This window comes from Myodes glareolus, chromosome 2 (assembly GCF_982192425.1).
Source record: "Myodes glareolus chromosome 2, mMyoGla1.1, whole genome shotgun sequence".
NCBI lineage: Eukaryota > Metazoa > Chordata > Mammalia > Rodentia > Cricetidae > Myodes > Myodes glareolus.
The window spans coordinates 40,818,175-40,840,844 of NC_142027.1; the positions used below are offsets into that span (position 1 = coordinate 40,818,175).

General features: G+C 40.6%; 1 protein-coding gene across 2 annotated transcripts; it reads right to left on the bottom strand.

Moving 5' to 3' along the window:
• Positions 1 to 227: 227 nt before the first annotated feature.
• Positions 228 to 22,078, bottom strand: Riox2 (ribosomal oxygenase 2). Of its 2 annotated transcripts, none has more exons than XM_048422735.3 (10): positions 21,978 to 22,078; positions 16,460 to 16,922; positions 14,219 to 14,338; positions 13,065 to 13,193; positions 9,965 to 10,068; positions 5,171 to 5,273; positions 4,202 to 4,370; positions 2,376 to 2,464; positions 809 to 898; positions 228 to 401 (listed from the first exon to the last, which is right to left on the bottom strand). In XM_048422735.3, the coding sequence occupies exons 2-10, from the start codon at positions 16,892 to 16,894 to the stop codon at positions 243 to 245; spliced, it is 1,398 nt and encodes a 465-aa protein (XP_048278692.3). In that variant the 5' UTR covers positions 16,895 to 16,922; positions 21,978 to 22,078; the 3' UTR covers positions 228 to 242. The 2 variants fall into 2 exon arrangements, with proteins under 2 accessions (XP_048278692.3, XP_048278691.3); XM_048422734.3 differs by lacking the exon at positions 21,978 to 22,078 and adding an exon at positions 21,618 to 21,737.
• Between the last annotated feature and the right edge of the window lie 592 nt (positions 22,079 to 22,670).

The window sequence follows — 22,670 nt, forward strand, 5'->3', positions numbered from 1 at the left end:
CATAATTCTCTATGACACATGTCCTGGAGGAGTTGTGCCTTTTCTACAACACTGGATTAAATAAACTTGTCACAAGTCCTGACCTGCTCTCCCTCTTGTGTCCATGAGTACATGTGGAAATGTGCCAGCTTCTCCCTGCTTTGCGGTGTAGCCTCCACCCAGGGTGTTAACAGAGCGCCAGGAGTCCTAGAATTAAATTTGCCTTTACTGAAAACGTGTGCACAGCTCTCTGTATACAGGCTCTAGAATACTTGCACTAAACACTCCGTCCAGAGAGAGACTGCCAGGTTGCTCTTTTCTTCATCTGTGTGAAGTTTCAGGTCCTTGACAGGCACTGCTGAACCACTCCAGATTTGCTTCAGAGCATCCATATGTGATAAAGGAAAGCGAAGTCCGTGAAGCTTTAGAGGGATAGATAGATTGTTTAGTACCAAAGGAAAAAAAATTCTAGATTTTTGCATAAGCTTATATAATTCTCTCATGAAAAATTTATTTTGGAAAAAATTATTTACTTCAACAGTAATTAGATAATTCACAGAAGTCATCAATTCGCATGTGAAAGCCTAGACTCAACAATGGACTTCAGCAGTAAAGCTGTTGCAGAATGCTTGGCATTCATCACACTTTCCCTTTAGGGCCATACTATGTTTTAAAGCTGCTGCCTTTATCATCCCTGTGCAAGTGCCCTATCAGTCAAGTAAAATGGTGGTCCACACTGCACCTATAAATGCACATGACCTTCAATCACAAGAAATTATCCCAGCCATAACCCAAACAGGAAAGACACATGTTTTTAGCTGAAACACACCTGTGTTTCCTCATCTTTTCCCATCATGTGCACCTGTCTCAGATTCTTCAGAGAATGATAGATGTAAGCCATCATTTGTGGAGCTTCATCCTTTGAAGAAAATGTCAAGTTATCAACAAGAAAACGATTGAGGGCTTCAGTACTAGGAGCGTTTAAAAATAATTCACCACCAAAGAAAAATCTTTTGGTGGGAGCTAGGGGAATCCTGTGTAGCTCTGGCTGGCTTAGAAGTAGCTATGTAGCCTTAAATTCAGAGACCTGCCTGAAATAAAGGCATACAGCATCATGCCTAGTCCCAAGGAAAATCTTAAAGCCTTGGGCCTTCCTTGGTCCTCCAGCAAAATTTACTCAATTCTGTTCAGAATCCTCTGAGCACAAAGTTACAAATACAACTGTTGATGCTTGAAGTCACTGTTTTAGAGAAACCAGAATGTTCAAGAACTTGATTTATGTGTCAATTTATCAGTGTGTTTCTTCCTTGAATCATCTGCACTTTGTTCTATCAAAATCTGATGTTTCTAGAACAAACTAGTAAGTTATGAAGTGGCCAATTGTTGAGATATACGAGCTATGTTATTTACTAAAACTTCCATTTAAATTTCAATAGTGTCAAAATGATCTCTACTCCCTTCCATCCCCATCCTAAATGGGGCAACTTATTTTCTTCCACAAACTTCATCATTCCTTGTCATTGCTTAGCTAATAAAGGCCTGGGCCAACATACAATGTCTCACACTTACTAGTTATCAGAATCATTAGGCTTTTTTGAAAACAAGGTATGAGTGTATACTTCAGTGGTTTTATTTATGTCATCCTTGTCCAGGCTTTGTCCTGACAGCTGCAACCTGGCTTTTTGTAACCCTCTCAATGTTAGGAATTAACAGGTAAATCCCTAAGTATAGAATTGTTCTCATAGACTTAGTATTCTTTGGGGGCTAAATAAATAAATGGAAAGAATCCATTTCAAACCAGGTGAAACTTGAGATTTTTCTAAAAAAAAAACCAAAATTTTTTTTTTTTTGTCTATGGGTATTGTGCTTGTATGTACGTCTGCATACCACCTACATGTCTAGAACTTATGGAGGACAGAAGAAGACACTGAATGCCTTAGCCAGTGGTAAGCTGCCATGTGGATACTGAGAATGAAATCTGGGTTCTCTTTAAGAGTAGCAACTGCTCTTAACTACTGATCCATCACTCTAGCCATAGAAAACATTCCTATTAGCCAGTTTGGAGAACCCACGGACTAAAAACGCCAAATTATAGGGTATATATTTTGTTCTCTATGATCTACACTATAGAATTTATGCCAGATCTCTGCAGTAGAGAATGAGAGGAACTGACACAGGGAAATTCAAACCAAGTTCTTCATGCAATAGCAGGGTAGCCTGCAGTAGATTAGAAAGCAGAGAAGGAAGAGGATCTGGGGATGAGGTTAAGACCTAGACTCCCTATAGAAAGGGCATTTTAGAAGAGGAACTATGAGACAGCCATTACCCAACTGGAGTAACTTGAGATTCATGGCAGTAGTATAAATAGAGGACATCTCTTCCTTCTGGATACTCACAGATTGATCCTCATCTGGCCCTACTGTGAGGACAACGTGGTCTCTAAACTGCAGTCTTATTGTGCTGTCCAGCGTTGGGAACTTTTCAGCTAGAACAGAAAACCATCCATCAAAAAGGAACCAAGAGGTTCAAACTTGCTTGCAACACATCTTTTAGCTCACATTCTCCCAAGTACTCACTCCGACGTGTATGGTGATAATTAAAAGTGCAGCTTGCACCCCCACGGATCTCATTCTCACAGAGTTACAGACATATCATTATGTAAATAATAGCACAAGTTAATAGTGAACTAGAGGGCCAGGTGTGGGGCTCTGTGAGAGGGTGCTTATTTAGCATGAACCTTTGTATTTGTGCCCTGTATTCAATTCCCAACCCCCTACACAAAAGGTACATTAAATAGGTATAAATAAGCCCACCAAAGCACAACGGAGGAAAGAGCTGTGTTGTTTTCTGTGCAAATGCTCACCTCTCTACACTGTGGAAGGAATGAGTTGTATGACAATGGCACATGATCTAGTCCAGTAAGTCAAGCATTATGTCCTTTGACTATCCAGTCTTTCTAAAGTAAATTAAAATTAAGAGAACCATAAAAAACAAGCTGGCCTTATAGAGTCATTTGATCTGGAAAGCATTCAAGAATCATAACTTTATTGAATATAGTAGCTAAACTTGGGAAACCATTAAATAAGCATTCTGGACCATATGTAGAGATTTACTTAGCAAGTTACGTTCTCCTAAAGATTAATTACTGGTAAAATATGCCATTGTGAATAGAGATGCAATCAAAACTAAATGCTAAGCTTCCTTCAAATACTGTATAATAAAGATATATATAGAATCATTGTAAATAGGGACTTATGTACTTTAGTGGTTGTCACCTCCTGACAGGTAAGACTTTTATAAGGAAAAAGATTCTTACTGGCTGGAGGCTAAGGGTTGGCCCCAGTCAGCACTAGATTTCAGCATTCTCTTGAACAATGCTTAACAGAACATCATTGTCAGCCAAAATCACGGTGACTGACTGGTCAAAATGTAAAAGTACCACCATGCATAACTGCGTCTGAACTCAAGCAAAAACAAAAACAGTGCTCAAATTATTAGTGACCGAACCCTCCTCTACCCTGCTTCCTGAGTGAAGGTGCGGCTTATCTGAGGTAACTTAAGCATCAACCATTGTTTCCACCAAGACCCACCTACTTCCAGACAGCACCAATTCCTACCAATGCTTTGCCTCCATGAGTCCTCTTGAAACTGAAATGCCCTATGTTAAGCCCACACACTGTAAACTTTTTCTAATGCCTTTTTTGGAGATACTCCATAGTTCTCAATGTGTGCAGCTTTCTCATTGCAACATATCAAATTATGCAACTTTGAATTTGGGAACGTATTCTTTCTTGATAGCTTTTGCTAAAGAACACTGACATCACCTATCTGGCTGTGCATTTTATCAGTTGAAGACTAGACCTATCACATAATAGCCACCTACAACTTGGGAGATCCATGCTATCTTTGACCATTCTTTTATTTACCTGGTGGTGACAACATTTTAACAGGCTTGCCTTAATTCTAATAAAATGTCAATATTCAAGTTCTCCAACAGTTCCAAATACATTCCTCAATCAAAATTAGTTATTTCCTAAAACACTGTAGGCAAGTTGTTTTAATGAGAGCAGCATTCTCTGTCAAATCATATACACTAAGGAGAGATTGCTGTCCACATGAAGCCTAAAATGTTTCATATGTTCCATCAAGATAAAGACCACCCAGTAAGGCATCAAGCATGCCCCAATACCCCCAGCACCCAGAAGGAAACATCAAGTTATACCTGGTTCCAACAAATCTGCTCCATTTTCCAAGTAAGGAGGAAGTCTGCACATGACAAAATCCTTCTTCATGTCTGATGACAGCAGTCCTTTTCTGTCCTCTAGCTGGTCTGCAAGAGTCCTGAGAAAGCCACTCACCTTTCTCTTTGCAGCAGTTGGGGTTTCCACTTGCTGAAAGTAAAGATGTGAAGCCTGTCTGGATGCTGGTGGAGGTAGCTGCCTGGGTCAGTTTTCATTGTAGTAGGCTGAGCCTCAATCCCAACACTATAGCCAAACACTCACTGATATAAAAAAACATGCCATCCCATGGTGGGGAGGGACAGCCTGGACCTTAAGAAAGGGAAGCCTATTTCTTGTAGACAATGCTCATCTTACATTGTCTATCACTTGTTAAAATGTATATAAAAACAATAATTAGAACAATTTTCAGAATTTTGCTTAGAAAGGGGGCTCCTTGGAAATATAGTACAGTCCAGGCTCTGTCTTTAGAAAGCAAGTCACTGATGACCTTAGGTAATGAAAGCAACCTCTGTTCTACTCAGCTTCAATCAACTTACTGTCTAAAAGCTAGCCAAAGTGTACTCCTATTCCAAATGCAGAAATATGCACCAAGGCCCAGGCCTGCATGTGCCTCTTCTCAAACTAGAAACCTGATTTGTGCTCTGTACAGATCTGGGGCCATTCTTACTTCTTCAACTATTTATTCAGCAAATATTCTCAATCTTACTACTGCTGTGAAAAATAAAAATAAAAACAAACAAAAAACCACCAAAACAACAATCACAGATGGTCACAGATGAATGGCCCCACATGAAGCTATACTCCATTTGCTGAATAAATCCTGCAGCTCTGCACAGAAGGCTAGCTCATTTCATCTTAGAAGAATGCCCTTGGGTCCTTAGGAGGCAGGGCTTTGGCTGCTCTGGTCCCCCTGGCTTGCCACTTCCACTTCAATCTGCTTCTGTTCTTACCATGAGCATCTTCCGGGGTATTCCAGTCCTTAATGCCACATCTTCCTTTGCAATGTCAAATACAAGCGCAGAAATGGAATCCAAAAGTAAATCTCCCCATGAACTAGAACATGAAACAAGAAAATGAAAATAACCAAAGTAGGCAATGAGCAAACAATATATGTAAATACCCATTACTAGCAATGCTGCCAACTGGGGTCCCACTTGCTCATTTTCAAGGACTAAGAAAATTAAACAGATCCTACTACAAAAATGGACTTCAAAGGATCAAACTAAACATAAGCCTCTATGGGAACAGCTTTATAGAAAATTCTGACAGTCAATAAAAGTCCTAGGTAACAGACAAATTTCTACTTGTGTTGCAAGGAGGGCCCGCTTCTTCATCCCGGCCGCCCGGCTAGCTTAGTCCCAAAATAACCACACAGAAACTGTATTAATTAAAACACTGCTTGGCCCATTACCTCTAGCTTCTTATTGATTAACCCCTACATCTTTAACCCATTTCTATCAATCTGTATATCACCATGAGGTCGTGGTCTACCAGATAAGTTTCAGCACATCTACCTCCAGCCAAAGATCCATGGTGTTCCTCTGACTCCGCCCAAATATTGTTTATAATTGTTTCTTTACATTTAAAGAGGGATATGTTATAGATATGAATAATTTGCACTGGTATGAATCTTGGTTTACTGATACAAATTTAAGGTCAATTTTGTTATATGTATTTCTGCTTTTGATTAAGGTATTGTGATTGTGTGGTTCATTTAAAAAATGTAATGTATAATTTAAAAATATAGGTTAATAGATAATCATCTTTAATAGTCAAGATTGTAATCATGTTAGCTAGATTTTCTACATGTATAGAGATAAATTTCAGTTAGTTAGGTATTCAGATCTTTCAGAGACCTTCAGAATATGGCATATTAAATTAAATTAAATAAAAATTTAGGACTTTTCATAACAATGAGACACATTTGATCCTGGCAGCACCAATCTACTTCAAGAGAAAGACAGGCATTGAAGAGGCTCTTTATGGATTTGGTTAGCCATTTGAGCAAAAAAACTGCTCTTGCCTGGACTGCTTCACTGGACATATAGGACCCGCAAAAAAAATGACTGCTAAACTTGCCTAAAGGTGAAATGATCCTTCAAGGTTCCTGCTTCATAAAAGAGTCTACAAAGACATTCTGAAGGATACAGAAAAAATGACTAAACTGTCTTTAAAATTTCTTACTTCATAAAAAGGTCTGCTGGATACTATGGGCCTGCAGGCTGAAGATGGATGCCCCAACAGTACAGAAGAACTTTGGGTAACTGTCCAGGTAGCGAGATGTCTCTGTCAATTGTAGAGTTTTGGAAGTTACTTACAATGCACTTCCAGTTTACATAGGTAATATTATATCCTTCTGAAGTCTTCGATGGAATTGAAAAATATATAGTTAATAGTTTTCTTTAGTTATGATAAAAGATAAAGTAGATATAAATACTGTAACTACAATTCTTGCTTGATAACTGTTTTGTTATATGTAATATTACTATGTTGAAGCCTTCTTTTTTGTTTAAACAGAAAAGAGGAAATGGTGTGGGAAGTCCTTCTGTCTTTGTGTTGCTTTCATTGGTTAATAAAGAAACTGCTTTGGGCCTGTTGATAGGGCAGAATTTACGTAGGCAGGGAAGACAGAACTGAATGCTAGGAGAAAGAAGGGCAGAGTCGGAAATATGCCATGGATCCATCAGAGGCAAACGCTGGGAATTTTACCCAGTAAGCCACTGCCACGTGGTGATACACAGATTAATAAAAATGGGTTAAATTAAGATGTAAGAATTAGCCAATAAAAAACTAGAGCTAATGGGCCAAGCAGTGATTTAATTAATACAGTTTCTGTGTGGTTATTTCGAGGCTAAGCTAGCTGGGTAGCCGGGAAGAATGAGCAGCCACTGCTTGCAACATACTTGAACAGTGATATGCCACATGTTACTTAATAAGAGGGAAGCTGATCCTCAGTAAAATATCCACCAACATCAACAGTTTAAAACAAAATTGATTTCTATTAATGGTTTTACTGGAGGAGAGAGCAAGCCAGTGACCAAAAATAATACCTACAGATAAATATCAATGTTCAATTAACTTTGCCTCCTCTGAGGTAGTTAGAATTGTCTCATTTCTGCCTCTGTGGCAGTTAGAATTGGCTCTTTCCCAACCATGTTTAAGTAAGAAAAACTCCGTGGGGCTGCTTTCTTTAAACACTTCTGAGCTTGTTTAAATTTCTCCAGTGTCACCAGCAGATTTCAAATTGAGGGCTATAAACAGAATGAAAATCACATACAGCTTCTGCTTCTGAGGAAAACTGTTACTCTCTTGCTTCCCATCCTAGAAGAGTGGTAAAGGAGGGCACAAAAGCCTTGAAGCATACTTTCCCCAAAGCCTACACTATGTGATGGTCATATTGATGTACAACTTAATGCCTCAGTCTCCATAACCCTTGTTGAATGCGGAGGACAAGGCAGATCTGTTAACAAGGAAAACACATGCTCTCTTTGCAGGGTTTTGGGTGGAAAGCATATGCCAACAGCTCATATAGGAATTTGATGGCAGACAGTGTTCTTTTGAGGGTAATATTGATCTTGGGAGTTTCTAAAAATTAGGAATAATAACACCTCCTAAGGGATTTGCTTTGTATTACCTAATTCAGTCTGCAGAAGACCACACAGCAGGTCCCTGCTATTTCAATAATGCCTCTTTGAACTGCGTTAAGAGGAAGCTGTACATTTCCTTACCACAGTAGGAGCCCAGATTCAGAGCACAGAACACCTCTCAGATTACATTTTTGCATTCTAACTCCTTTATTTCCTATCCAAATCAGGTCTAGCCTAGGTACATCAGTCACAGTGCCCACTCACAGCCCAGACCAGTAACCTGATCTTGGAAAACTCTTCCTTAGCTCCAGATGATTGGTAACAAAAGATGGGCAGAATTGATGATAACATTATACATGGGATATATATATATATATATATATATATATATATATATATATATATATATATATATATATGGTGCAAAGGAAAAGGAAGAGAGTGAAAAACAACAGGGCTGGCAAGATGGATCAGTGAGTAACAACACTTGCCAGGAATGTCAGATTGTGACCCCTGGAACCCACAGTGGGAAGAGAACACAGCTAGCTAGCTCTAGCATGCTCCCCCTCCCCCAAGTTCTTGGTCTCACACACTAAAGAAGGCTTGGAGTGGTTAAGAGAACTTCTTGAGGACTTAGCTTTGGTTCCCAGCACAAACATATGGTGGCTCATGGCTATCTGTAGCTCTAATTCCAAGGCATCTAACATCGTTCTGTGGCCTAAAAGGGCACTAGGCATATATGCAGTACATATGTACAAACACATATTCAGCCAAACATCAATATACAGAAAACAACATAATCTTTAAAAACAAGGAAAAGAAATTAAAAAAAAATGATAATGACAAGAGCAATGAAAGGAAAGCAGGAGTAAGAAGGCAGGAATTCTACCACAAAGCCACCAATGCTCTGACCAAACAAAATTAGGAAGTGAGGGATTAACTATGTAACTGTAATGATGGGGCACCAGAAGATAAAGACATTTATAGGGCCAGCTATGTGACTGCCAAGTTCACATTCTTTGACCTAGAACATTCAAGGTTCCTATGACTCCCTCCCTCCATTGTCCCTACTCTTCTTTGTCCATGTGTGTTAAAATGCGAGTATATTTGTCAGTGAGTGTGATTATACACACATGACTGTGTGCATGCATGCTGAGGCCGGAGAAGGATATCAGGTGTCCTGTTCTACCACTCTCTGCCATACTCCTTTGAGAGAGGATCTCTTAGCAGAAACTGGAGTCATGCTGGTATCCAAGTTCCAGTGATCCCCTCATCCCTGCTGTCCATAGCACTAGGGTTAAAAGTATATGCACACCATCCCAAACTCCTTTACTTTTATGTGGATGCTGACATCCAAACTGTCTTCATGCTTACACAGTAAGCACTCTTATCCACTGGGCCATCTTTCTATCTCCCCCTCCTCATCTTGACTGGCCTCTGAGATTTTCTCTTCTTTACCTAGTCAGGTATTTTCAAAAATGGAAACCTGATACAAAAATTTAGGACTTTCAATTATGTGCAAATGGCACTAACCTCAGGCCAGCCAAGATGCAGCTACTTCCCCTAGTAAATCTCCTGAACATCGGGTGAGTTTCAGGGAGCAATCATGAGGAAGCAGAGTTAAACTTACTAACTTGTTTTACAAGTTAGTGCTCTTCAGTAGGAGCAACCTGATGTTCTTTGATCCTGGAATGCCTTCTCCTACCTCCCATGACCTTCTGACCCATGCCTACTTAGTCATCTATTGAGACTCACTCAGATGAATGTCAAGTCTTCCCATGAGTGATAGACAAGTTAAGCTAAACATATTCTTCTAAGCCCCAGGGGTCTCTTTACGAACCTTCTGTGATATACCCATGGCTACAGGTTTTTTTCTGTTTTTCTTTCCCTTGCCTCCCTATGGCACCCTCTATCCTCTATTTTGACACTTTCCAGTATCTCTTACATAGAGTGAGATATATGAGGTTTACAGTAGGATATCTAGGCAGGCCAATCACGTAAAAAAACACGTCAAAGAAATATGGATGTCAGCAAGAGAAGCAGCACAGAAAAAAGGGAAGTGGACAACTGCCTCAGGTCTATCCCGAATGTGGCTGTGGTGAGCGATAACTCCAAACTGTCCTAAGATACTAGATTAGTAGTAAGCAAAGGCCTTACTTGTTCTGGTAGGTGCTAATGGTCACATGAGTAGAGTGGGTCAGGCCTGATGGAGTTTCTGCCTGATGAATAGTCCCTCTGGGAAAGTACAACAAATCACCAGGCTTTAGGGGAAAAAAAATATCAGAGTTAAATACACATTAGTCTTTTTTGCTTTAAGATGATAAACATGTTTGAAGTTGTATATTCTAGAAAACCCTGTTCCAGGAAGTCTCTGTGCTGGGTTCATGCGGTATCTAAGAGCCCATCACTGTTTGTTTTCAAGGAGACACCAGCTATATAGGACTGAGATGCAAAAGAGGTAACACCCTGTTTCTGGGACGGCTACTCCTCTTTCAGTCATAGAACCAGTACAACTTGCTTATCTGCCCCTCACCTTAGTTTTTCTATCACTAAAATGGGACAACAACCCCATAGCCTACTGCATTATTCAGAGGATTAAGGAAATGCTGTTTTCAAGCACTGGGCTAGCAATGAGGGTATGGTTTTATTACAGTCACTGCCAGTCTTCATCTCTTGAGAATTTTCCTTAGATCTTCCTGACAGTATCTTTATCGTACCTACCATGAACTTCTCAGAGCCTACCCCCAAAAAGAATGAAGTATAGAACATAGATCAATATATAGACAGATAGATGATGTAGATTTAAGAAACTATCCTATCTCTATCTAAACTTAAAATCTGGATGAAATTAAAAATGAGTAGTTTTCATGGAGAGGTAAGCTATTTCTAATCTATCCTTTTCTCTCTTCTAAACCAATGACAGAAATACTCTGTTCTTCTGCCCTGAGATACTTTTGCCTTAATCTCATCCAGAATACATTTGTCTATTAACTAAGAAGAAAAGGAATCTTGAGCTGCTCAACTCCTCTTTCTTTCAAAGTAAAGAAAGCAATCAAGATCTGTTGAAAACTCAGGAGCCTAGGGAACAGTGCTCAAACACATCAGCTTAAAGGGAATTTAAAAGATTTTCTTCAAAACAAGAGAAAGCACACATGTCTGTGTGTATGTGTGTATAAAGTACACATATGTGTATGCATGACGTATAACGTGTGCATGTATGAAATGAACATGTGTGTGCTATGTATATATTATGAAGTGTGCACATATGTGTGTGTATCTGTGTGTGTAAGAGCTTGCTTGGCTGCTGGCTTACTCTAAATGATGTCAAAATGATAGTACTTCAAGTAAATAAACATTCTTTTTTAATTACACCCACTGTTTATCAATTCTGTACTACCCTGAGGCCTTCACATATATGCTTCATTCATTCCACAAGAATCTGAATACTGCCCTCAGTCCTTTTGGGAAAGAGAAGGACGCAGAAGGAAAGAAATTCTGCTAGAACCAGTGAGGCCATTTTAAGACTTCTGACCTTAGGGACTATTATAAATCTATGTTGATACAACAACCACTATAATAAAAAAAACTTAACAGACATACTGACATCTCACCCAAAAAATTTTATTGTAAAGGAAGTAGCAATCTCCACAGCCTACAAGGTAAATATTATCTCCTGATTTAGAAAAATAATTTTTTGCTAAAGGGAACTGCAGTTAAGTGACATCAGCTTGATTCATGTCTATCTATGCCACACCCCCAAGCTAAGAGTAGAAGAGCTTCTGCATCCTGAGACCCACACTAAGACCCACTACACAGGCTAACTAGAATAGTGGGAAGGTGGATAAGGGCTTCGGAATTCTCACTGCAGCTCCCCTACTTCTGCCTCAGAGTGTGGTGGTTTGAAAAAGAATGCTCCTCACAGGCTCATTTTAAATACTTGGTTCCCAGTTGATGGTTGCTTGGGAAAGATTAAAAGGCGTGATCCTGTTGGAGGTGTGCAACTGGAGGCGGGCTTAAAGCTTTAAAAGTCTTCTAAGCCCTGTGCTCGCTCTGTGTCTGTTTGCAGTATGAGATTCGAGCCCTCAGCTGTTCCTGCCACCATAACTTCACTCTTACATTATGGACTCTAACCCTCTGAAACCATAAACCCAATTAAGTGCTTTGTTTTATAAGTTACCTTGGTCATTATGTTTTATCCCACATTACAAAAGAAACTAAAGAGTCCATCCAAAGAGGCTTATTGTGCAATCTTTGGTTAATAGGCCCCACAACAGAATAGAATGTGAGCAGGACAATGCATTTTGAATGGGTATGATTGCGCTCTAGTAAGCTATCTAACAGGCCAGCATTTTGGTCAAAGTGCACATAAAAACATCATTATTTATTCATATTTCCTATAATATAAGCACCCAATCAAAATGAAGATACCGTTTCCTCCTAGCTTTTGGCAGGCAAACCTTAAAATCAGGAAAGAGATATAGGTACAGATAAACATTAGGCACTAGTTATACCCTGAAGATGCAAGAAATATGGGAAAACTATCTACACACAAAGTAAGAATCTCTGCAGTAGTCTAAGTCAATCATTCCATATTGCTACTAATGAAAATATTTCCTAATAAAGGGCATGAAATGAAGTGTATTTATGAAGTATTTCTGTATCTCTACATCCTTTTCTCAGGACCCTCTCCCGCCTGAGCCTGGCCATGTTTCCATCCAAACTAACTGAGCAAGATAGCAAGGAAGCAATACATGGTCAAACTACTTGGCTCCCTGGAGAAGGAACTCATAAGCACTTTCCTAGCTACTACTCACCTAGCAACCCTAAGCTGGGGAGGGACGGGCTGCACTATCAGAAAAACAGGTGGTACTGGAATTTCTGCCAAGAAAAGGAAGGGCACTTTAGCTGTGCTCTGCTTACATGCTAACACTGACTTCAATGTGGAGAAATCAGGCAAGGTCAAATCTTCCACATTTGTTTTAGAGAAGTTGGTGATTCAATGAATTCAACTTATTTCTGCTGAACAATCAGACATGGAGACAGGATAGTTCTGGAAGATAAATAGAAAGCTACCTTAGTTCACTTTTCTTAGACCTTACAGAAGCCCTGTTCTGGTGGGCGACAGTGAGAGCTACCCATCCCTGGAATCCTCAGGATACATTCCCACAGGGATCTTTTCACTACTTGGAAACTGTCTGAACTTGTCATAGTAAAAGAAATAACCAGCATAAGAGATGTGCATATGCCCCACCCATACCTTCAATATGAAGTCGTGCGTTGGTGTGCCAATCCGGGCCTCAGGCTCCACACTGTACTCACGTGCCAGGGGCACAGTTGGGGAGTAGAGACGCCAGTGTTTCTCTCCCTCCAGCTGCAGGATAAAAACCTACAGAAGGCCACACACCCGAGAGCATGAGAAAGCTTTCAGATAACCTGTAGGCAAGGAGCTTCTAGAACCTTCAAACATCAACAATGCCCACCCCTTACACAAACATATGCTGCCACCTCTAGTAATCAGGAACCGTGGGGCTGCACTCATTCTTCTCACCTTGTCAGACACCGCTGAGTTCTTATATTCGACTAGCTTTTGACTCTTCTATCAGCTAGACAGTAGAAAGTCATAACCTCTGATAGAAAAATCTGATACAAGAGAACGACCCAAAGCTTAAAAATTACAAAGAGCCTTGGTAGATATGAAAACACTATAGTTTTTTGTTCTTCATTTGGCTAAAACTATCTTAATATTCTCCTAAGAATATTAAAAAAAACTTTTAAACAATATGTTTATACAAATAGCTCTCAGAGAAAGAAAGGGATTTTTTTTGTTAATATCTGTGTTCACACCTTGTATGAGTACAGAAATAAAACTACAAAATAACCAAGTGAATGAGTTAAATTTTTTGGAAGTCACATAAGAATGAAATCAACACTTGTCAATGTGCCAGGGCTTAAGTAGAACCAGGACCTTCATTCAAACTGCACCAAGATGTTTACAAGTGGAAAAAAAATACACATATTGTTGGCAGTCACTGAAAACGGACAAAGTTAAAGTAAATGTAAGGACTGTGATCTCATCTTACTTTGTAATTTTTCGTAAAAGTCATTTTTTTGTTTCTATAGAGAATTTCCAAAAAATCCTGTTTCTAAAGAATGTGGTTTTTAGTCTTTGCATCAGCAAAGCTGCAGCTAGGCCCCTGCTTTGAGGATGAGCAGGAACCAGTCTGGGGGATATGTTTTAGCTCAACATCCCAACTTGGAGATGAGGTCAGGATCTCCAAAGAGGTCAGAGAAGAACGGTCACAGACTGGTCTACCAGCCCTCCAGAGTAATAACGTCAACCCTGACAACCGACCAAGCTTGGCTCTCAGCATCTCCTGCTTTCCAGCCTGGGCACTATGATTCCTCTCTTACCTCGACATCATCATAATGGGGAGGGAGGCCCTGAGATCCTGCTGGAGTCATGTATACATTCGAGCCGACCAAGGAGCCAAAGTAACATTCCAGCTTTTCCTGGATCCTCCAAAACTCATTCTTTGACAAAGAAAAAAGAAAACGAGTGTGAACAGAAAACAAGAAAGCAAATGTTCCAGTTATGACTTCCTATGGTGATGTTTTGAAGCCAGTCTGAGGCTCTAACAGGAAATAAGTACAAGAATTTACATTTGGGAACTCCTGAAAAATAGTTAAAGCAAGGGGAGCAGAAATGACAATCAGGGAAGGGGTGCAAACAGAGGAATGAGAACAAGCTGAGCTAAACTTCCTCTCGAGTCACTCATCAGCTGTAAGGCAGACTGAGGAGCCATATAAGCCTGAATTGAGAGATCTGAGTTACCTAATACAGGTAAGAAGTCGGCAAGTGGGCCTTGTAGATAACAGCATATCCTACTTCTAAGTTTTTAACCCATGCTAATTTATTACCCTTCACAACAATTCTGTCTCACAGAGTAGGAAATCATTAACACCAGTTTACAAATAAGGAAAGCAAAGTAGAAAAGCACACAACCATTAACCTCAGCCAAGATACCAACCTGCAGCCCAGCTCCAGAATCTACACCTTCGAGATAATTTGGAAAAGGCAAGTCACTTACTCTAAACATATACTAAAGAGACTAAGCTTCATGTATATGAACGAACAGTGACAAACATATAGATGCTTTATTATAAACATTTGGTTTATCACATACACCAGTGAACATAGCTAGAGTTCTATCACTTAGCTGAAACGAACCAAGTGTTAATATTAATAGCAGGTGGGGAAAAACTGGGTCAGCATGAAAAAGCTTTCAGAGATGAAGATCATCAGATTTCCTTATTTACAAATCTGAGAGGTTCTCCTTAGCACACACAGAAAAAAAATAATTTAATGGCCTCCAAATAGCTCCGAAGAGTTAACAGAGCTCCCAGAGAGCCTAATTTATTTTGGATAGAGGCAACAGGACCTGGCTCTCTAATTACTTGGTATCTGGCACCACTAAGAAGCCAGGCCTCGGCTCTTGCTCTTTAGTGTCCCAAAAGATCTTTTAGGAATGTATAGTAAATTTGTGGCTTCATAAACATCAGTTACCACTAAGTGGTGGAAAAAAGCACTGGTACGTAATTGATGAATGTATCTCTTTTATTAAGGGTTACCCAAAATGCTACCAGTTCTGCTGCTTTCCCATTTATCTTGGCTCTCTGATTTTTATATCTTCAAACTGTGCCTGTTACTAAAAGGTGTAGAAACAAACCATGTTTGTCAAAGTTGCAGTTACAAGCTCAGGACTATGCTTTATTTACCTAGGATGCTATCCTCACAATGACCACCCAGAAACTCAATGTCACAAGTTCTGTTATTAATATATTAACATGCCTTTCTTGGCTATCCATCTAGTAAATCATCAGGTCAAAGCCCTGAACTCTGAGGCCTCCACTGGAAAGATGTAAGCAATAAAGGGAGAGAACCTCAGTTTTCACTTGAAGATCCCATGTGCCTTAAAATACAGTTAACAGGGCAGAACACAGAGATCCCTCCTACAATATGCAAAAATTAATCAGTGCATTAAACACATCCTAGAGGTGCAATGTTACTTTAATAAAGTTATAAACTTCGGAATCTTTGGTTTTTGCAGCTCTATGATACCTAAAATATCTACCTATCACTGTTGGAGATTCAAAATATCTAGTCAGAGACTGGGGAGATGGTTCAGTGGGTGAGAACATCTGTTTTACAATCAGAGGAACCAGAGTTCAGCTACTTAGTATCCACATAAAAGCTGATGTAGCAAAGTACTTTTGTAATATTAATACTGGAGACACTGAGCAGAGACAGCTGAGCCACCAAGCTCACTGACTATCCAACCTAAACAAATGGTTAGCTCCAGAATCAGTGGGAAACCCTGATCTCAAATCTATAAGGTGGAAACAATCTAGGAAGATACCCAACATTTTTCTCTCCTCCCTCCACATATGCATGTATGAGTGAGCACATTACATATACAATTTCATCAAAAAGGTAGTATGTCCTAAGTTCAATGTATTTAAAGACCAAATAGATATTATGCATTCTCAAAATGATCTTCATCTTCAAATCATACATTCAGTCTTAAGCTGATGTGTGGTCAAATGCTACCATTTTCATATGTATGAGAACTTTGTTGTGGGGAGATCCATTACCTTAAATCTCTGTGGTTGATGAAACTGAATTGTTGCCCTCTTCTGATCAAAATCTTTTCTCAGCTGAAGGAAGTGTACTTTGCCATTCTTATTTAAAACCTTCTTCTTCCCATTGATGCACCGGCAGACATTCAGATCTTTTCCATAATACAACCCTTGAAGGCAGAGCCTATTCAGATCTGAGAATCTGAACAGAGACTGGTAATAGGCGGCCATTGAAGGGTTATCCCTCTGGATGAGAAGGGGCTTTTGTTCCCAGAATTCCTTGAAAAAAGTCTCTACCTTGATGGGTGAGATTAAACTTTCAAAAAGAGCAGTGGGGCTGTTGAAATTTAATGTGGACAGCTTGTCAGACTCATCTACCTTCGACTGCTTATAGGGAACAGGCCCATCTTCTTCTGGCCCATTCCCTGTAGGCTGTGCTTTCTTTGACATTGTTCACAAAGTGGGAGGAAATGCAAACCTGCCAAAAGAACAAAAGACATGGTTAGGAATACAGAAGTACAAACACACACACACACACACACACACACACACACACACACACACACCCCAACCACGTGACTGCAACCACTTTGCCTCTTTGAGAAGTCATTAGTAAGTACTACTTCCTTCAAGATGAGACTGCCTTAAGCCACTGTCACTTCTTCCAGGATGATTCAGCCTTAAACACCACTCAATTTATACACTCATTTAAGGAAAACACAATTTTCTATGTATACAAGCACTAAGTCCTGGAAATCATTATTAATTAAGAGACTTGATTATCTCAAATTAAACCATTCAACTCTCTCAGCAGTTCTTACTCAAAGGTTTAGCCCATGGCCATGGAGACAGTGAAACCAAAAATCTTGAATTTGGCTGGAATCAGCACCATGTCCTGAATTTAAATAGATGCCCTCTCTATTACAAACATTTGATAGAGAATCAGGAACAGCTGTCTGCTGCCAGGTGCTGCTCAACGTAACACCAATGTGCCCTGGGCAGTGACGTCACCTGGTGCCTGGAATGAGACTCTATAAACACTGGAAACTCCACTTTCAAGTGGAAATTATTCTTGAGAAATATCACTATCAGGGCACTTTCCCTTTGCCCATTAGAAAATTTTAAAGTTTTAAAAATGAAGGTTAAAAACAGGTACATGACAGGTCTTCAAAAGATGAAATTTTTAACTGAAACAAGACATCAATCACCAACCACCACCATTAGCCTCTAACAGCACTTTTCCAATTTAACGTCAACAAAGATATGAGGCATCAAATGGACCAGATACCCATGGTGACAACACTGCTTGTCTGTGGCACATATCTGGGTAGCAAGAGGATCAATACTCTCAAGCATCCCCAACAACTCTTATTACTTCATAGGTCCCCTTCATGTAGGTATAAGAACCATTAATTCAAACTATACAAATATTCACAGAATATAAAATTTGCAAATATCATTTGGAAAAGTATGTTTTATTTTGGAGTGCCTGCAACCATATAACAAGACATGCAGTCTAAGCCTGAAATTGTGTATTTGAGATAATCAACTAAAGGAGGAAGGACTGATTTTGGTTAAGTTTCAGGGGCTTTCGTCCACTGGATGGCTTTGTTGTCTGGGGCTTGTGCAGAGTCTCAACATCACAGCCAAGAGAATGTATTACCTCATGGTAGTGGGGATGCAAAATGGAAAGAGACTAGGGTACCAATATCAAGGACACCCTTCATGAACTAACTACTTTCTACCAAGCCCTGAAGAGTCTACTCAGAAGTTCCAAGACAGAGGCTAGCAACCAAGCTTTGAGCACAAAGGCTGGGATTAGGGGGTCAATTTAAAACCAAAACCATAGTTAAATGCATTTATCCTTCATTTACAGTTTATATGCACAGCCTGGGGGTAATTCTATGCCTACTTTATGAACCTCCAATATGAGGTCAGGAAATTATTTTCACTTACAGCATCATGTTGGTGCTCAGAAGTTTGGGGCATATCAAATCTGGATTAGGAATGTTCACCCTATACAGCTTTTTCTTTTTGGCTTTCTAATCCTCAGAAGAGGTTCCATTTCTCTAATTCCTAACAAACTGCCTATTCCCAAAGAAGGCAGTGCTTATAAAATACCAAGTGTTCCTCAAGGCTTGTAACTTAAAATTGTATCACTTCCTATTGTGTTGAGTTACCAGGATGCAAGAAGCTGTCTTTCCCTCTCATCATCTCTGGAGCATTTAGCAACTCTGCGGAGTGAATGAGTATTCTAGTCTTGGAAGTTCTAGAATGATCTGCAGCAACTAATTTTTAAACGAGCTTTAAAAATGCAACCCAGATATAAAGCAGACAAATTAAAAAGTGGAAAATGAACAAGTCTGAAACTAATAGTCTGATTTCTATATTAGCATCTAAATTTTGTAGTACCAAGAAGCTCAGTTCTTTCAAGAAGCAGAAGAGCAAACTTCTGACAAACTTATCCTACCAATGCAGAATGGGAGCTAAGGACAGTCTGTAAACTTAATGTTAGGATATGAGCTCAATGAGACAAACTTTCAGAAAATACTTTGGATATTCATTTTAATTCAAACCCAACTGTTTCAATCTTAACCCAAGTGATAAAAAAAAAACCTGCCATAGCTGGAATTCTGAAGAGATATAGAAATATAAATATGAAGACAGACTCAGTAAAAAACTCTTGAGTAGACAGTGAAGGAAGGTATCACTCCTGTTTGAAAAGCCAGCTAGTGGCTGATACTGGGAACTGGATATTTCTGGGGAGTTTTTTACTACCATTAGATAAAATACCTAAACATGCAACCAACCCAGCTGACACCCTTTCTTCTGAAGGTTTGAACTTTTGGTACATGCCAAGCAACCTGGCGGGCAACAGTTTCTACCTGCTGATACAACCAGGTTCTGGAATAACTGAGAGTGGCTTCATTAGAAGACCCTGGAACCTCGCACCTGGTCAATTCAGGAATTCAATCCATGCACCTTTTTCCTGTGCTAATTTTGGTTAGCATTTCACGTAGCAAATTGCTAAGCCTCTCACGTTAAACTTTTAAAACGGTTACGACTATTCTCTTACAGCACTAAAGGTGCTATCTTAGGGTACTGCTGTGATGAAACACCATAACCCAAGTTATCTGGGGAGGAAAAGGTTTATTTGGCTCTCATCAAGGCAGGGGCTAATGAAGAAGTCATGGCCACGGAGGGGTGTTGTTTACTAGCTTGCTCCCCATGTCTTGTTCAGCCTTTGTTAGTGGAAGCCAGGACCACTAGCCCAGGGAGGGCCATACCCACAATGGGCTGAGCGCCCCCACCCATCAATCACTAATTAAGAAAATGCCTTACAACTGGATTTTTCGCAGGCATTTTCTCAGTTGAGGTTCCCCACTTTCAGATAACTCTAGCTTGTGTCAAGTTGACATAAGACTAGCCAGGATTGGTAATTTCCAAAGTAAACTTATAGTTAAGGCACACATCTCTTATCCTTATAATTGCTCAGTTTGGTATTTGAAGATGAGAGGAGGATGCAAGTGAAAGGACTGTTGCCTTTAAGAATAACCTCTGAATGAACTAGCACACTCACCAAAAGGTATGGTTAAAGTGCACAAAATACTTAACAATAAAACCACTTAAGGATTTTTCCCACCTACAATCACCAACAAAAGTCAACCCCAAGATATAGAACTCACCTTGCCTACTATTACACCATCTATTTTTCCCCCTTTATTCACACTGAAATGATCTGAACCCCAGCCAATTAGAAACTAACTCGTATGTTACTGGGTAAATATATATATATAGTTTACCACACACAACTCTTTTTTTTTTTACAAGTTTTGGCGGGCAGAGCAGAGTAGGTACATAGCTATCCCATTAAGTCTTCTCCAAATATCCCAACCATTTTACAACCATTCCACAATCATTTCAAATGCAGTAAAAAGCATAAGGTGGAACAAATTTCCAAGAAATATAGTCTAGAAAGGTGCAGTGCCTGCCGGTAAGCTCCAAAGGCCACACAAATAAGAATATTTCTTTCTATAAAGCTAAGCGGGAAGCGGGGAAACATGCTCTACAGAGGAAGTATTTTCAGTGAGTTGATTTCAGGCAGATAAAGGTAAAAGACTTCAAAAAGAGTCCCAGTTTATAAACTGGTAACAGCTATACCACTAATAAACTCTACAAAAAAAAAATGTCGGCACCCATATTACAGTCAACAAATTTAGTCTTTACATTTTAGGGCGCCCTAATTTTTCTCATGGTAAAATTTAATGACAAGAAGTCACAAGAGCTTCTTAAGGGACAAATAACACAGCACTGCCAGAACCTAGTCAAGTATAACAGCAAACAGTCAAGTCAGAATTTAGTCACAAGAGTATACCAAAATATCAAAAGCCTTACCAAAACAAATCAAAAAACAACCCACAAAACGACAGTTGGGAGAGACAAGAGGCTTGCACGAAACGACTATTCTGGAGGAGTCACCACTAGTAGCGGGGGGGGGGGGGGGGGGGGGGGGGGGGGGGGATCCTCTCTCCACCTGAGCAGTATTTTAACAGCAAAGCTTCTAACTCGCAAATTTCTAGATGGACATCAAACCTATTGGATTAACACCTCTAATGCTGGAGGCAGAAATCTATATTCACAGAAGTTCTTAATCAATGCGCGGCCCAGCAACCTAAAGAACACTGGGTTGATTTCGGCTCCATTAAACACACCTGACAACTCCATCGTGATGGCCTGACAGGTGGCTGCTCCCTGACCTCCCCACACAGTGGAAGGAAAGACTCCCTCAAAGTGTCCTCCGGCCTTCACTAGCACACCATAGCATGTGTGCATCCACACATACACAAAATAAAGAAAATGCAGAATTTTAAATTACATATCGCTGTAACAAGATCAGCTGGAAACCTGAAGTAACTTTTCCGAGCGCAGAAAGTTTCATTAATTCAGATGTCTCACTGACTGTTTGGGGGCTTTGTACAAGCAGAATACGAATCGTGTCGTATTGATGTACTAGGGGGTAGGGGGAGCAATGAGGTCACAAAAAATGTAGCCCCAAAGTTACAGGCATCCTGGTTATAACGTGAGCCGGTAAAGCACATCTCCCGGCACCGGAAGCGCAGGTACTGAACGGTGGGACGGGCACCCAGACTTCCTGAAACCTGTTTCTAGTCACCTGTTGGACAACCAGGGGTTAGGCAGTCAAGTCTTCCCCACGAAAAGAGAGAAGCGGCAACCCACGCCGCACTCCAAGTCAGGACTGAGCCACTAGCCCCGCGCCCCGCGCCCCGCCTCCGCCGGCAGCAGCTCAGCTCCGGGCCGCCGGGCCAGCACGTGGCGCACGCCCCTCCCCGCCGCCCGGTCTGCGCGCGCAGCCTGGCTCTAGCACGCCGGGGACCGCGGACCCCGCCGCCAGACCCGCGGTCCACGCCGTCCGGTTTCCAGCCCAACATCCCAGCCCGGGTCCTTCGGAGCCGCACCCCTCAGCCCGACCCGAGACACCCAGGCACGGGCCCATCGGCAACACCTCACTCACCTTTCACGGCCTGTTGCGCGTCGCTGCGCGCTGTCAGGACCACGGCATGGAAGGGCGGGACGGCGTGGACACGTCCAAGGCGTGCTCCCGCTCTGGGCCCCGCCCCCGAGGAGGGCCCCGCCCCCGAGGAGGGCCCCGCCCCTGGGTAGGGCCCCGCCCCCTGGCCCTGGGGCTCCGAACCGTAGCACACACAGCCCCGCCCCTGCCTACGCCTACTGGACTTCCTCTGCCTGGTGCACTACCACAGGCCTGAAAGGTGACATCCGTGAACCTAAAAGTCAGAGGATGTAAACGTCCATTTTTATGGTTGATACTTCCGAATCTGTACTTAGGGGGAATCTGTAAATTTGGACATTTCCCTTTACTAACACACGCATATAAACTTTCTGTGCTTGCTTGATCCAGAAAAGATCGAAATTGTTTTTCATTACTAGTGGCTTTAATATTTATACAATTATTACTACCCTAACAATTTTGGTACCAAATATATTAGTTAAACGTCCTATATTTCATTCCAATCTTTTAAAAAGATATTAATTATTTTTTTCATACAATGTTTTTTGATCCCATTCATTCCCTTCTCCCAACTCCTGCTAGATTCTCCCCACCTCCCTACCCACCTAATTCATGTTCTTTCTCTTTTTGATAAAGATAGATGATAGATAGATAGATAGATAAAAACAAAAAGCACAC